A 15,571-nucleotide genomic window follows, 5' to 3' on the forward strand; every position below is an offset into this window, starting at 1 on the left:
GTTCTCGTCTTTGTTGGTTGCGTCAAAGTTGTTCCTGGCCACATGGCTCCTCAGCCTCGTTTGACTTGCCACCAAAACGGAAGATGGCTGATGAACCCGCCAATCATCGGCAATGCACGACGTTGCCAGTGAAAAGAAAGTGCACTCCTATAGACTTGGAAGTGCAGTATCGTGAAGGACTACAAAGACGGTAAAAAAAATGTGTGACTCAAACACAAAGAGCCACTGTTTTTGCTGCAGCAAACAGAGCTGCCAGCTGAGCTGGCACTGACTGACGTCCAAGTGAACTAGTACGGACTATCACAACCGACAGTGTCGGCAATCATCCGCTTGGCGAAGTTTGACAAAGAAAGCTCCTCGGTAGAACACAAACACAAACGCGTTCGACAAGGTGCCTATAAGGAAGTGGAAGAGGCCCCCTGCTAGTGCTTTCTCGGTGCCTAAACTTTGGTCTGCAGTCGACAAGGATGCTTCAGGATTTGAACAGTTTCTACATGTGGACAACACATTAGAAACATCACAACTAAGCGATGAGGCGATTGTCGTGAACGTGCTTGTATCCGATAGCGATGGAGACGATGGCAGCAATGGCGCTGTAGGGCAGGCTGCCTCAATGTCATCCTCACAGGAGGCCCTGCAGATGATTCAGTCCCTTCGGAGCTTTGGTTTCGCAAGGAACCTTCCCATGCACTACGTGGAGCACCTGTATGCTTTGGAGAAGGAGAAGCTTCGCACTAAGCAAGCAAGGCTGACGGTCATGGGGTTTTGTCGTGCAAGCCAGTGAGAAGTACGTGGCGAGATGCTTGTGGCGATCTTGCCTCAGCATTTGTTTTGGAGCTGACAAACTGCCATGAAAACATTCTCGCATTTTTAAAAGGCCCCCTTTGGGGCTTAACCAAATGATGCCTCGGCGGAGCTCACATGTCGCTTGCCGCCCTTGGCCCCTCTTTGCACTTGTTATAATATAGCAGTGCCATTCTTTAACGCCGACAGCCACGGCTTGTTGCATGTGATCAGAGTGTGCAAGAAGGCGAGTTAAACAGTTTAACAAGTGAACATAATCAGTGGCCGGGTGGATGAAGGTGGTGGGGAGGGGCCCTGGCCTCCCCGCCATTATAGTCTTCTCACAACAGCTCTGCCATCCCTCTATTTTGACTTTTTTTCACTTCGTTATAACAATGGAATTTTTGTGGAACTCAAGTATTGTTATAAGTGGATTCGACTGTATATGCAGGTTCAATGTAATGAGGTTCTATTGCATATACAAACTGCCTCAAACGTCTCGTGCTCACAGACATTGTTTACGAAAACTGACTATATCAAAAATTTCTTTTCTAGATTATAGTGAAGTATGTCCACAGACATTGCAAAAGAAACACAAAAAGAAATTCACTGGCTTTATTTTGAACTTTACTTTGAAGTTTACTTTGAACCCATAAAAAGTGGGTACGCAAGTGATTCAGGGGCATTTTAGAATCAGGGTAAATACTGCTGATGAATAAGCGATGTACGTTGGTGTTCTTTGCTGCCTCTAGTTTAACTCGACTTGTAGGATAGTTGAACCAATTTCGATGGTCACGTCAGGGTCAAGTTAATGGAAGTTGACTGTATAATGAAAGTTCACTGCTATCCCAGAGGAAGACAGAGGCAAGAAACAAACTTCTGCGGGTACCAGCAGTCAAACGGTAGAATTACACATGGTTGTTTGTGAATGCACCTTTCAAATCGCACGCCATGCAACAGAAAGCCCCCACCAAAGCGGAGGCCTTTTCCTGCATCAACCTGATGGTGGCCTCAGCGATGCTAGATGGTACTATGTAAATGCAATACCCTTGTGCTTGTGGACAAGGTTAGTATCTTGCAAGCGATATAGATTGGTAAAAAAGATGTTGCTGCTTGTTTTGGGATATCCACAGAGCTCACTCTCTGTGATCTCAAAGTCTAAGAAAGCTTCCATCCTTGACTCACTGAAGAAAAAGACAAATTCCCAGGGAAAGCAATTGTAACGAACAGACTCTTTTAGCGCAAATAAAACTGTTTCCAGTGAGTGCACTGCCCCTGCAACAAGCTTTAGATTTAAGTAGCTGAGCAACTTTTCAGAACTGCTCGCATTTACCTGGCACTGCTACCTGCTAGTACATGATACCATGTGTCTGTGATAAAACCCGTCTGTTCAACAGTGGCAATAACAAATTTCTGATGCCATACAGGACATTGGTCGATGTTTCCGACGTTATGTGTGCATGGTGTTGCAAAACAGAAAATGTGCCAGCCATGAATGAAGTCTCAGGCTGTCGCGCCGCTCCTGTGTGATTTTCAAGCAAAGATTTTTTGAGGCATCCTACGGGTTTTGATGCTGCATTCGTCGAACTGTGTGGAGAGCAGCGGTTCAGATCGGCAAACATAGCACTCGATGTCATACCACTCTGGGCAACACCAGAAGTTATGTTGGCAAGCCGCAGTGATGGAATGAACGCAAAAGCTTTGCTTACACCTTTCGCCACAGCGCGTTGGTCCGACATTTTTCTTTCGCCTTTTTGTGTGACTTGGTTGGCGGGGCATCAAAGCATAAAAGTGGTCGACAGCTCTTAAGTCAACAAAACTGCTACGCTTATTCAAATTTGTTTTTCCCGAACTGCCCGATAATTTGACGTATTCTGCAGCCTCTTCTGTGTAAAAAAAGGAATTGGTTGGCAACTGTGTTTTGCATCACACTATCACAATAGTGACATTTGGATACAGCGAAGTAAAATGACTGTTTTACAGACTTTGTTATAATGAGGTTTAATTGTCAATGACTGATAACAACTTTTATAAAGGGACATTTAAACAAATCAAAAAGGCTGTTTTGCACATTATTTGCCATGTCCTTGTTTTTGACACTTCATTGCATTCTAGCGAAGCTACAAGCCTCCACATTTCTAACATCACTGCGAACGAAACAAAGAAAAGCCTTTCTTTTCTTTTTTGCAAGTTCTCTTTGCAATGTTGGTGAATGGCATATATATGGCAAGTATAAATATCAATTTTTAAGCAGTAATATTGTTTAATTATTAATAAAAATAATTACAATTGGTACACTTCACATTTTAAATCTCTCTGTACTGCACAAATGTAGTGTGCATAAAAAAGGTGCCTCATGGCAAAACAGCGCAGACAACGGGACGTGCGAAAAATAAGACGGGCGCTCGTCCCAGCCTCTGCAATGTTTCGCCATAATGTACACAAACGGACAAGCCCAGCTAAGGACCCTCATTGCAAAGGTATCCATGTCGCCTAAAATAAACGCTTTGCACCAAACCTGTGGAGCTGCTTTTGTGCCTCGGCGGCTGCCTCCCGGCTCTTGCGGTCTGGGTCGAAGGAGCTGCCTTCCACAAAGAAGCTGCTGATGCCCAGGGCCTCCTTGAGCTTGGCATTCTTCTCCTGGTTCGCCTCCGCCATCTGGTGTGTCTCCTTCACACTGAAACAAAGACAATGCCTGCTCTTGTCCTCCTGTTTATATTCTGGTAGCGCCACCTTGAAAGCTTTCGTAAGGTAATGATCTTTCGTTAAGTAATGCTTACAATAACATGCCATATTTAAAAAGAAAGCTACAGAAATGTGCTTTGTAAATACATAGCATGGAATTTAGAACATAATAAACAACTTTTGTGCCAGGGCCACACACACAAGAAAGGAGACAACACGGGCACCCACGTTATCTCTTTCTTGTGTGTGTGACCTTGGCACAAAAGTCGTTTATCATGTTGGATAAACAACTAGCCCAGCACTTCACTCTTCTAAAGAATTTAGAACAGCTCAACGAGGGACAGGATACACATACGGCTGTGTGCGTCTGATGTTCTAAAAAAATATAAACTTCAAGGACAATGTAATAGCAGCTTAATATGTAACAGCACAGTTTACTGTAAAGTACAGGAAGTGTTTGATGTTATACTGATAGCACTATAGAAAGAAAAAGCTATTCTGAAATATAGAAAAAATTTTTAAGCTTCAATTGCCTACAACCCACGAAAGTGCAATGTTCCGGCTCATCAGGAATGAGAGCTACAAAACATTTGCATCTAGTGAAAACTGCCTTTTTCTGTTATGCTCAATAAATATTGGGAAAAACTTCGCACTCTGTTTGGTTAGCAGTCTAGGCCTCCGCCACATTCTGTAGAGACATGGCATGCAGGATCTATAATATTGGCAACATCTCCACAAGTTGGTTAATTAGGCTGATGCTGCGATACAGTTTGAGAGCTGTTTTCGAAGGAAAATATAGCCATACGTTGAAAATTTTTAGGTTTATTTTCAATAGATATGAACTGCACTCATTACTAAAAAAAATGTCCTTTAAATCTGTGACCGTAATATCTGCCTCAACATCAGCTACTACATCACAACACATAGCACACCAGCCAACCTATGAACATCAAGACCCGTGAACATCAGACACCAGCAGCGAGATAGGCCTTCAATGTTGCATGGAGATGGGTGCAAAACAAACAGCAGCAAGCTGATGTAACAGGAAATATTATGAACAGAAAAGCTCCTATATATATATATATATATATATATATATATATATATATATATATATATATATATATATATTGTTATCACTGCTACCAGACAGGTACAGCATCCGGCCGGGCGACCCAGGAGCATAATAACGCTCACACAAGAACGGGAACACTGCACCCATTTATTCAGTGACAGCCCTTTGCCAAGACGTTCTGAAGCAGCTCTGGCATGTGTGATGACGTCATGGCGAACACGGTTTTTCCTCTTATTCGTTGTCACTTTCACTTTGCAGCATATATATATATATATATATATACGAGGTGTGTTAAAAAAGAAACCAAACTTTTGCTATAACACCTTTACTGCTTATGGCACAACATTTTAAGTGGTGTCCCCTTCAAAGTAGTCCCCTCTACTGGCAATGCACTCTTCCCATTTTTTCTTCCATTTTTGGAAAGCCTCCTGGAACGCCCTTTCTGGAATGGTGCGCAGGTCACATCTCGCATTGTCCTGGGCCTCCTCTACGGTTTGGAAATGACATCCTTTCAAGGTGGTTTTCAGCTTCGGGAATAGAAAAAAGTCTGCTGGGGGCTATGTCTGGAGAATATGGTGGGAGGGGCACAACAGGAGTGTGGTGTTTCGCTATATAGCTGCAGACAAGGAGCAATGCGTGGGCCTGGGCTTTGTAATGATGCAACATCCAAGCCTCATCTTCCCACAATTCAGGCCTCTTACTGCGCACAGTCTCTCAAACGTGCTATGATTCCCTGGTAAACTTCTTTGTTTACCGTCTGACCATGTGGCACAAATTCCTGATGGACAATGGCTTTGCAGTCAAAAAACACTACTAACATCACATTCATTTTTGACCGACTCATGAGTGCTTTTTTTTGGACGAGGAGAACCTTTGGCCACCCACTGCGATGACTGCACTTTCGTTGCAACATCATAACCATAACCCCGTGTCTGATTGTCCTGTTATGATGTTCTTAAGAAAGTTTTCATTGGCATTGGCAGCGGTGAGCAGTTCCTGGCTGATTTCAACACAGGTCTGCTTCTGTTCGTCAGTCAACAAACGCAGCACGAATTTTGCACTGACAGAACACATCCCAAGTTTGTCACTCAAAATTTCATGACAAGATCCTACGCTGATACCCGCTTCGTCAGCGACTTCTCGAACAGCCAAACGACAATTTCCACGAATCACAGTTCGAATTCTCGACATGGTCATCATCTGTGGACGTGGAAAGTCATCAAGGCTTGGAATCGTCACCGACCGACATTCTTCCGTGTTCAAAACACTTGAACCAATCATAGCACTGCGTGCGACTCATACAGTCCTCCCCGTATGCTTGGCTAAGCAACTGAAATGTCTCTGTGAAAGTTTTCCCAAGTTTGTAGCAGAACTTCACACACACTGTTCTTCCAATTCCTTCATTGTCACTTTGGCACCAATCCGAAGAACAGCTTGTTCATGTGCTCAGTTCAGCGGCCGTAGCTCGCCAACTAATGGTTAGAGCGAAACATGGCAAATGGCAGTTTGTTGTCTAAACCTATCACTACATGCGCTCAGTGGCCGCAGCACACTCCCTCTGCCGGTTGCCGTGCCAGTTCAAAAGTTCGGTTTCTTTTTGAACACACCTCGTGTGTATATATATATGAGAATTGTTTATTTTTTACCAGCCTGACAGAGCAGTCTGTCCTGTCCGCCTGGCCTCTTTCCCGGAAAATTTTTCAGCTCAGCACAATAATCAATATGCAACACGAACTAGTCCAACACCAAGTCCTAAATAAACTGAAATTTGACAAAAAAAGGTTTAGAAAGTGTCAATTATGAAAGGAATGTTATCAGGACAACACACTGTACCATCATGTCTGAAGTTGCCTCTTTTAAGCACCAAACCAGAGCAATATTGGAAATGACAACAGCACATGCCCTTTACCATGCACACACCAGTTGTGAAATTTGTTGCCTGATTGAGCGAATCCAACACTTAAGAATCAAAAGATGTGGCATATAAATTTTAACATTATGCAATACATATGGCAGACAAAACAGCATAAGCAAATTAGCGGAAGCCAATAACATGACATTTTCCTGGAAGAGAGGTGTGATTGACACCTACCGTCAATCCACACTAATTGGAAAGTGCATCAGCGGCTGACACAGGCCCAGCTACGCACCAGTTTTGTCGCCTGCCCACTACCGAACACTTAGGCATGCTTGGCTCCACACGTATCCAGGTTCTCATTTTCTTACGATCTGCCCTGCGCTTGTCAAAGCTAGCTCCCGCTGTGACACCCATTTTGATCAGTCGGGCATGCACGTCCCCGCAGCTGCGGGAAAGGGCGCACCAAAGATGGATGCGCGCCACCGACGCTCACCTGTGCGGGCCGCCGCCACTCGGTCGGCGCCGCGCAGCCTGCCGGGATCGCCGCAATGGCGCGCGGCACCGATCGATGGGCGCTCTTTCGCGCAGAGCCGCCGCAGCTGAAAGGCATGCCAAATGGTCGCGACGCAGCCTGCCCCAAGCGGAGCTCGAAAGGCACGCCTAGGCACACCGGGCTGCGCAAACATGTGTGAAGCGGAGGAGTCACGGCTCTTGCTCGCACAAGTGCGCTCCCCAGCTGCGCGCACTTTTGCAGCGCGGGGAGAGAGTGGCGTGGCACCCACTGCGACTCGACCGTTGTGCGTAACGCAAAGTCCCAAAAGCTAAGGCCGGCTACGCAGGCGATCACTGACGTCACCAGGGCGCACAGATGGCGCGCGTGGCGACGACATGAACGCATTCAGACTCCCGAGTCCCCAAAACAGTGGCGGTGACGTCACAAGGCTGGACAGCGCGCTTACGAGCTCCAACGTGGCCTCGCGGTTACCTGTTGACAAACTTTCTGGAAATGGAGAAAGGCTTGACACCGGCGCGGCCGGGCCTCTGAGGCTCGACGGGCACAAAACGGCTCTGCTGCTGGACCTTGGGGCTCGACTCGGGCGTGGAGACGAGCAGGCCTTCCTCCTCCTCATCGTCCATCGGCGGGAAGGACAGCATGCTGCCGCCGTTGTTCTTGATCAGGCCGCTCGAGACGGGCTTCTTCGTCGTCGTCGTCGTGGGGAGTACGTGGCACGTGCCGTCCGAGAAACAGCTGCCGCGTCAAGAGATCAGCCGAAGCGCGGGCTGCGCACACGGCCGCCAGGGTTCGCGCTCGGTCTGCGCGGGGCGGTGTGTTCAAATCCGCCCGTCACGGGCCGCGAATGTCGAGGCCAACGAGAACGGTAGGCAAGAAAGCTTTCCTTCGCGGCGGCATTTGCAAGCCACACCGCTTTCGACAAGGAGTCGTCGCAGTCATCAATCCATGCGCTCACGCGGGTATACTGCTTACGCGCTTGCTGTTCAAGACCGGCGGTTATTGCCATGCCGCGAGCGGCGCTGCCTTTCAAGTCAACGTTAATTTGCACAGGGCGCCTGAAACAGCATTTCAGGTACCGAGGAATACGCAAACGTAGGCGCAAGAAAATCTGTGTAGAATTCAAATTTAGAGTGTCTAGCGAATACCCTTTTCAATATTCTCTGAATTTTCCAAGGTTTTCAATGGCTTACATACGCAATGAAAATCCCCTGACTAAAGATGTTAAAAAAGGGATAAGCACCAGAAACAAATTTTTGAACACGATTTCTCTCACAATATCCGAAAATACTGGGCGAACCAGAAGGAAAGAAAAAAAAACTTGGGCGAAAATTACACCAGCAGCAGGAAAAATAAGTACTGCCCTTCTGTTCAGCCTTGCATCTGAACGTGATGTCTACTCAAAGAGCGACAGTTATGGCAACCCCGATTCAAATATGCTGCTTTGATGTCGCAGTCACGACACAGGTATGATGATGATAAATGTCGTGCTTTGTGGCGCAAGGGCCAAGTATGACGGCCAAAGTGCGCCAGGCTGGTGTTAAAGGGACACTAAAGGCAAATAAGACGTCGACGTGGACTGTTTAAATACCATTCCAGAAACCTTGCAACGCTTGTTTCGTGCTAAAAAGGGACTTAGTTTACGAGAAAATTGCATCTCATGGGTCCGAATAGCTTTTTGTAAATTCAAATCTCCCGCCACCCAACCGGGGGAGTGGTGACGCTGCATACGCTATCACCGCCCTTTGCTGCCAACGGTGAGTAAAACGGCGCCCGACAGAGGGCGGCACCGTGCCAAGACAGAGGGGTGGATTCGCCGCTGCAGCTGCTTTTTTGTTCAAGTGGCGTAGACCGTTTGGGCGAAAGCGTGGGCGGCGCAGAGTAGCGCGAAAACGAAACCTTTCGACGGCCCGCGACATTGTCAAGAGTAATTTCAATGCGTTCTTTTTTTCTAAAGATTAACTAGAATTGGGCAAGTAACATTTTATTTCGTCTTCTAATACAATACAATGATGTTTTTTGCAACGAGTGGTTGTGTACTAGTGCCAGAATTTAACTAAGGAGTGCTTTCGTCATCGGGCAAGTGCTTGAATGTCTCGGGGAAGTCTCTAATGATTTAGCTCAGTTTCTCGGTTACTAAGGCTTTGTTCGCAATAATATCGACGCCTTACAGATTCCCAAGCACCGATCTATCATTTTAGCTTGACTTAATATTTGCCTTTAGTGTCCCTTTAATGAGTTCGCAGTGGAGTTACTATTTACGAAGAAGTAGAGGTTACATGGCTGTAAAGTGCGTAAAACCTACCCATAATAAAGGTATGCCAATCGCTCATGAGGTGTACTATGGACACGAAAGATACACAGTGAAATAATGATGATATAGTAAAATATGTCAGAGGCAAACATTTGCAAGAAGCACTACTGCCGCAGCCCTTGACACACAAGGGCCTGGAGGCGTGCGCTATTGGCGGCGAGCTCCACCACTGGAAAAGCTAGCGCCACCATCGGCGTGACGCGGCATGAGGGATCACGAGGACACAGCGGCCGCGTTGGCTGCTTCGGAAGCGCTTTAGCCGAAGCGAGCTGAAAACGAAAGTTTAAAGTCCCACCTGCGCCGCGGTTCTGAATAAGTGGTGAGGCTTTACCGCCTTGGGTGTCTGCTGGACAGCATTTGAAAGTACTATAATAGGTAGTGGCTGCCTTTGGAGGCATGCAGCATGGTATGCTACTGCTCGGTGCCGCAGTGCCGGACGTACGCAACGGAGCCCGGTGTCAGCCTTATTCACACGTAGCCGCAGGGCAAGGAGCTGCGTGACGCTCGGCTGGCGAAACTTAGAACCGGCAGACAGCCATCGGCTACAACTATGGTATGCAGAAAACACACAGGCGAGGAAGATTTCTGCTACGGCGCCGGGACTGCGCGATGTTCGGTGAGTAGCAGAAAACGCGCACTGAGACGCTCGCCCGCGCCCGCTGCCCGGCTAATGTCATGACGGTTTGGTCTATGAACTTGTTGATGCTAGATACTGGCAAGTTCACAGAAACGGAAAGTGAGCGGTAAGACGCACATTAAAAAAGGCACGGCATATGGTCATGTTTGTGTTATGAATTAATGCACTGGATTACGAAAAAGAAGCAAAGGGAAATCGCACGCTGAGAAGACAGATAAACATACAGTGTAACGCAACTTGAGAAAGAATATTGAAATGTACAAGAATTTAGACGACAAAAAAGATTGAATAGTCGCGACTGCACATCACAGTCGCCGTAGCTAGGCGTCGAAGTCTCTATAACGGAATTATTTTTGAACAGTTCTGATAGCGTCCGCGCAACAATGGTTGCTAGTGTACTGTCAAATGCTCATATGTTGCGAAAGCTCGCGGCTTGGTGCGAAAACGCGCTCACAGCGAAAGCAAAACATTGTGCGCGGAGATGCATGCAGACGCGCAGTCGGTCGCTGTGAACCCGTGCGATCACTTGATTGAGCCTCCATTCTGTTATGCCCCATTTGCTTATACAGACAGCCCACTAGAAGAACATATTTCACACAGTTTACTCTGAGCGTTTGGCTACCTTTCACGCAAGAAGCCGGTTCGGGAGACTCCACCGCGCGCAGTGGCGTTGTTAAGAACGGCCAGCTGCAGTGCAAGTTTGCCACCCAGTTACAACTATGGCGGCAACATTCCGGGAGCGTCGCCGCCAACTTCTAGCCACAGCGTGACTAAATCGACTTTGTGTCGGGGAACAATATGGCCATCCCCACTCTCCGTCACTTCAGCTAGGATGCGTTCGATGAAGTAGGCTTTGCGCTGAAACTGCCACCAACCTCTAGCCTCATCGCCGTTGTGACGGGATGAGTTTCGCGGGCCAACTATTGTTCCCAAACTCCCCAACGCGCTACCCGGAACGGCTCCGAGTTCTACGGGTCCCCTCTGACGTCGGCTCCTGACATTCGAACGTGTGTGCATTTGTGTGTGTAGACCGTCCTGCGGGGAGGCGGCTAGTTTGCGATGACGAAACGAACGTTCGCGTCACCTTGTATCGGGAGAGGACCGCGTCTTTAAAAACCGCTGTTTTGCGCCTGCTCAGGTCCCTCTCTCTCAAGCAGTCGTGTTAGACTGATGTACTTTCTCAAACAGTCATGTTAGACGCATACAAATACTGTAAATAAACCCATATTCCTCGTTCTCGATGAGAAACAGTCCTTCCCTTCATCAACGTCCTCAGCGTGGATAAGTTGGACGACGGCATGGGCCAGCTACCTTCTAATTCATGCCCGACTCCAATCTTGACAACGGATCGCGAGCGATGGGATTGAGCCCTCAATCCTGACAACTGGCTGACAGCGGTGAGATGGACTTTGCGACGTGGTGCTGTGACTGCGGCGAGTGCTTGGTTCTTGCTTTGACTCTCTAGGCTTCATTTTGTGGTTGTTTTGTTTAGAACAGTAGGGAAGCTAGATTATTGAGTGTTAGCTAGGTTGTGTTTTCCTAGCTAGATTTAGAGAGCAGAATCAAGGCAGTAAAGCAGCAATAATGGAGTTAAGGACACTCCTGAAAGACGAATTGTTGATTCTTGGTGAGGAACTTGGCCTAGATGTACGCAAGGAAATGCTAAAATCGGAATTATTGGAGCTAATTTCCGAAAAGGCAAGTGAGGAAGAAATTGAAATGGGGTTTGAACTTCTGAAAAAAGGAGAGAAACGGGACAGAGAAAGAGAAGAACGAGACAGAGAGAGAGAGGAACGCGATAAAGATCGTGAGTTAAGAAAAATGCAACTTGAAACTTGAAAGCAAACGTTTAGAGTTGTCTCAAAGAAGTGAAGGCGCTCTGGGACGATCAAGTGAGGCCGAATCGTGCCGCATGGACAGGCTATTAAAGCCATTTGAGGTCGGGACCGACATAGGCTTGTTCCTAAGCAATATTGAAAGGACTTGCGAAAAGCTGAACTTCGTTCCGAGTACATGGCCACAGCGGTTGCTGTCTATGTTGCCGTGTGAGGCGGCGGAAGTAATCGCCAGATTGAGTGCACAGGATGCATATGATTATGCAAAAGTTAAGGCTAGTCTCCTGAAGAAATACCGCCTTTCAGCCGAAGCTTTTCGGCAAAGGTTTAGGAGCACAGGCAAGAAAGATAGCGAGGGATATCCGGAGTTTGCATATAGCTTAAAGGCCAACCTAGTCGAGTGGCTTAAAAGCACGGAAGCGTACGACAGCAGAGACATGATCATTGAATGCATGTGTCTAGAGCAGTTTTACAAAACCATCCCCCAAGCTGTGAAACTGTGGGTGCAAGACAGAGGGAATGTAAACACTGTGGAAAGGGCGGCTGAATTAGCCGAAGAGTACGCAGCCCGTAGAAAGTTGAACGCCAAGGACGGAAACTTGGACGGCCGAAATGGACCGCGGAAACCATTTCCGTTCAAAAGGGGTGCGCAGAGGGAGCCTGTAGACATGGCGGAAAAGCCCGCAGAAAACAGCGAGGAGAAACCTAACGGAGAAACCGCACAAAAAGAACAGAAAAGAAAATTCGAATCTTTTAGACCAATTCGCTGTTACAAATGCCACAAACTGGGACATGTAGCTGTAAACTGCGGGAAGCCTAGCGTAGTTTTCTCCTACGTGGAGGAAAAAGGCGAGAACATGGAACTTTTAAGTCCATATCTTCACGACCTGCAAGTTAATGGCAAGCCATGCCGGGTGCTAAGAGACAGTGCCGCCACGATGGACATTGTCCATCCGTCTTACGTGACGGGAGATGACTTCACCGGAGAAGTAGCATGGATAAAACAGGTTGTAGAAGAACACAGCGTGCGTCTGCCCATGGCCAAAGTCAAAATCAGTGGACCATTCGGGGAGCTAGAGACTGAGGCTGCAGTTTCCAAATTTTTGTCACTGCAGTACCCTTACATCTTTTCGAATCGTTCGAATCAGTTACGGCGTGACAAAGGGCTCAAACTGGGAGAGGGCATAGTACAGGCATGGACCCGAGGCCAAGCTCATAAGATCGCGTCGCTTTCGGCTGAAAATGCACAAGCTCCTCCAGCGGAAGCAGAAAAGGGGATAACTTCAATACCCGAATCCGAGCTAGGCCCGAGGGACAAAAGAACAGTTGAGGAGAGCCTGCCAGCTGACCAGCTCAATGAGAGCGTAGCACTAGAGTGTCGAAGTTCTAGCCTGCAGGAAGAGCAAGCTGACGCACTCACAAGCGAGACAGGGTCGTTATTATCACCGGCCTCAAAGAACTTTGATCAGCTCTTACGTGTGGATAGAGAATCACTGGCAGCCGAGCAAAAGAATGATGAGAGCTTCAAATTACACGACACAGCTAAAGAAGGCATTGCTAGGCGCAACGTGACAATACATGAGAGAGGAGGATTGTTGTATCGGCACTACAGAGATCGAAAGGGTAGGATTTTAGATCAGTTAGTCGTACCTACTAAGTACAGGGGGGACCTTTGAGTCTCTGTCATGGAAATGGGTGGTCCGGCCACCTAGGCATAGACAAATCAAAGGAAAGATTGCTTATGGAATACTACTTGCCTGGCTGTTTCAAAGACGTAGAAAACTTTGTAAGATCATGCGACGCCTGCCAGCGTTCTGGTAAACCAGGAGAGACATGGAAAGCTCCACCAAAGGTAGTGCCCTTAATAACAGAGCCTTTCAGACGACTTGTAATAGACACGGTAGGGCCTCTTCCAAAAACAAAATGGGGCTACAGGTACTTGTTTACCGTGCTGTGTCCGGCTACCAAGTTTTCAGAAGCAATCCCTTTGAAAGAGCTCACTCAGCTCCACCGAAGTAGTAGACGCGCTTTTCACAGTGTTTGCACGAGTTGGGTTTCCAGCCGAAATTCAGGCAGATCAAGGGTCAGTATTCACGAGCGCACTGACTTCCACATTCTTGCAGAAATGCGGGGTAAAGTTAATACACAGTTCTGTCTATCACCCTCAGTCAAACAGTGTAGAGAGGTGACATTCGGTGCTTAAGCGAGTTTTGCGTGCACTCTGTTACGAGCACAAGGAGGACTGGGAGAACTGTCTGCCGGCAGCTTTGTTTGCTTTGCGAACGGTTCCATATGAAGCGACAGGGTTCTCGCCAGCAGAACTAGTGTATGGGTGGGTACTCCGTTCTCCACTGAAAATGTTAAGAGAGATGTGGGAGGAAAGAGGAGAGAGGCCAACAGAGGTATAATGCGTGTTAAATCTGCTGGAACGGCTAATTGCAACCCAAGAACTAGTCGGAAAGAACATGGGAATAGCTCAAAAGAATGTCAAATTCTATTACGACAAGAATACGAGGCTTCGTACGTTTAACGCCGGAGACCAGGTAATGATCCTCAAACCTTCAAGAAAGAACAAGCTTGAAGTTCACTGGGACGGGCCCGTTAAAGTGTTGCACAAACTTTCAGATACTAACTATGCTCTGAAAATGCCCGGTCGAAGGAAGGAAGTGAAGATATATTACTGTAATTTGATGAAGCCGTATGTAGAGCGGAGCGGAGTCGTTAACTATACCATCAAAGAGCAGGATGGCACTAGTACAAAGTTTAAGGAATATAGGGCGACCTCCAACTCTGAAATCGGCCTAGAAGAAGTAGCAGAACACTCGGTAAGCTCGCACGCTCTAAGACCCGAGCAGCTAGATGAGCTAAAAGAAGTGTTAGGGGAATATCTCGACAGATTCAGCGATCGGCCGGGTAGAACCGAACTAATAACGCATGAAATTGAGCTGACATCAACCGAACCAGTAAGATCAAAGCCTTACAGGGTGTCTCCAAGACATAGAGAGATTATGGAGGCAGAGATACAGCGCATGCTAGAGTTGGGAGTTATTGAGCCCGCTGAGAGTGACTACACGTTACCGCTAATACTGGTATAAACCCCTAACAAGGACCCTCGTTCGTGTGTTGACTACAGGAAGTTAAATTCTATCACTAGGGATCAGCTGTACCCGATACCCAACATTGAGGAACGAATTGAAATAGTTAGCGCTGCTAAATACATTTCAACTATAGATCTCATGCGGGGGTACTGGCAAGTTCCCCTTTCAGAAAGTGCCAGCCGCTATGCCGCATTCATCTCACCTGTAGGCACTTTTCGCCCTCTCGCACTCAGCTTCGGGCTGAAGAACGCGCCGTTTAGCTTCTCTAAGTTAATGGATATTGTTCTAAAAGACTTGCAGGAGTTCGCCTTGCCCTATCTTGATGATGTAGCAATTTTTTCGGACAGCTGGGAACAACACGTATCGCACCTCAAACAGGTGTTCTCACGGTTGAGGGAAGCCGGCTTAACGATGAAAGCGGAAAAATGTAGGTTTGGTTGTTCGCAGGTTACTTATCTGGGCCATGTTGTCGGTCAGGGCATGAGACGGCCGGCCGAGCTGAAAATAGCTACGATTGGAGAATTTTCTCAGCCGCGCACGAAAACAGACCTCCGTTCATTTTTGGGACTTGTGGGGTACTATCAACGGTACATTCCGAATTACTCGCAAATGGCAAGTCCATTAACGGACGCCCTCCGAAAGGCAGCACCGAGTAACGTACACTGGGATAAGGACAAAGAGAACGCTTTGCAAAGTTTGAAAACGCTATTGGTTTCTCGACCTGTGCTTCGCGCGCCAGACTACACAAAGGAATTCATAGTTCAATGCGACGCAA

General features: G+C 47.3%; 1 protein-coding gene across 15 annotated transcripts in view; it reads right to left on the reverse strand.

Annotated features, from left to right (window-relative positions):
• Window positions 1-15,571, reverse strand: part of Srrm234 (Serine-arginine repetitive matrix 2/3/4) — a 285,071-nt gene that overhangs the window by 143,505 nt on the left and 125,995 nt on the right. For 11 of the 15 annotated variants that reach the window (XM_055065695.2, XM_055065691.2, XM_055065690.2 and 8 more), the window contains one exon: window positions 3,302-3,460. In XM_055065695.2, coding sequence (XP_054921670.1) covers window positions 3,302-3,460 — 159 coding nt within the window. Of the gene's footprint in view, window positions 1-3,301; window positions 3,461-6,635; window positions 6,870-6,894; window positions 7,157-7,386; window positions 7,665-15,571 lie in introns of those variants that run through there. The other 4 variants (XM_055065698.2, XM_055065704.2, XM_055065701.2 and 1 more) reach the window with 4 other exon arrangements.

Source organism: Dermacentor andersoni, chromosome 3 (genome assembly GCF_023375885.2).
Source record: "Dermacentor andersoni chromosome 3, qqDerAnde1_hic_scaffold, whole genome shotgun sequence".
Lineage (NCBI taxonomy): Eukaryota > Metazoa > Arthropoda > Arachnida > Ixodida > Ixodidae > Dermacentor > Dermacentor andersoni.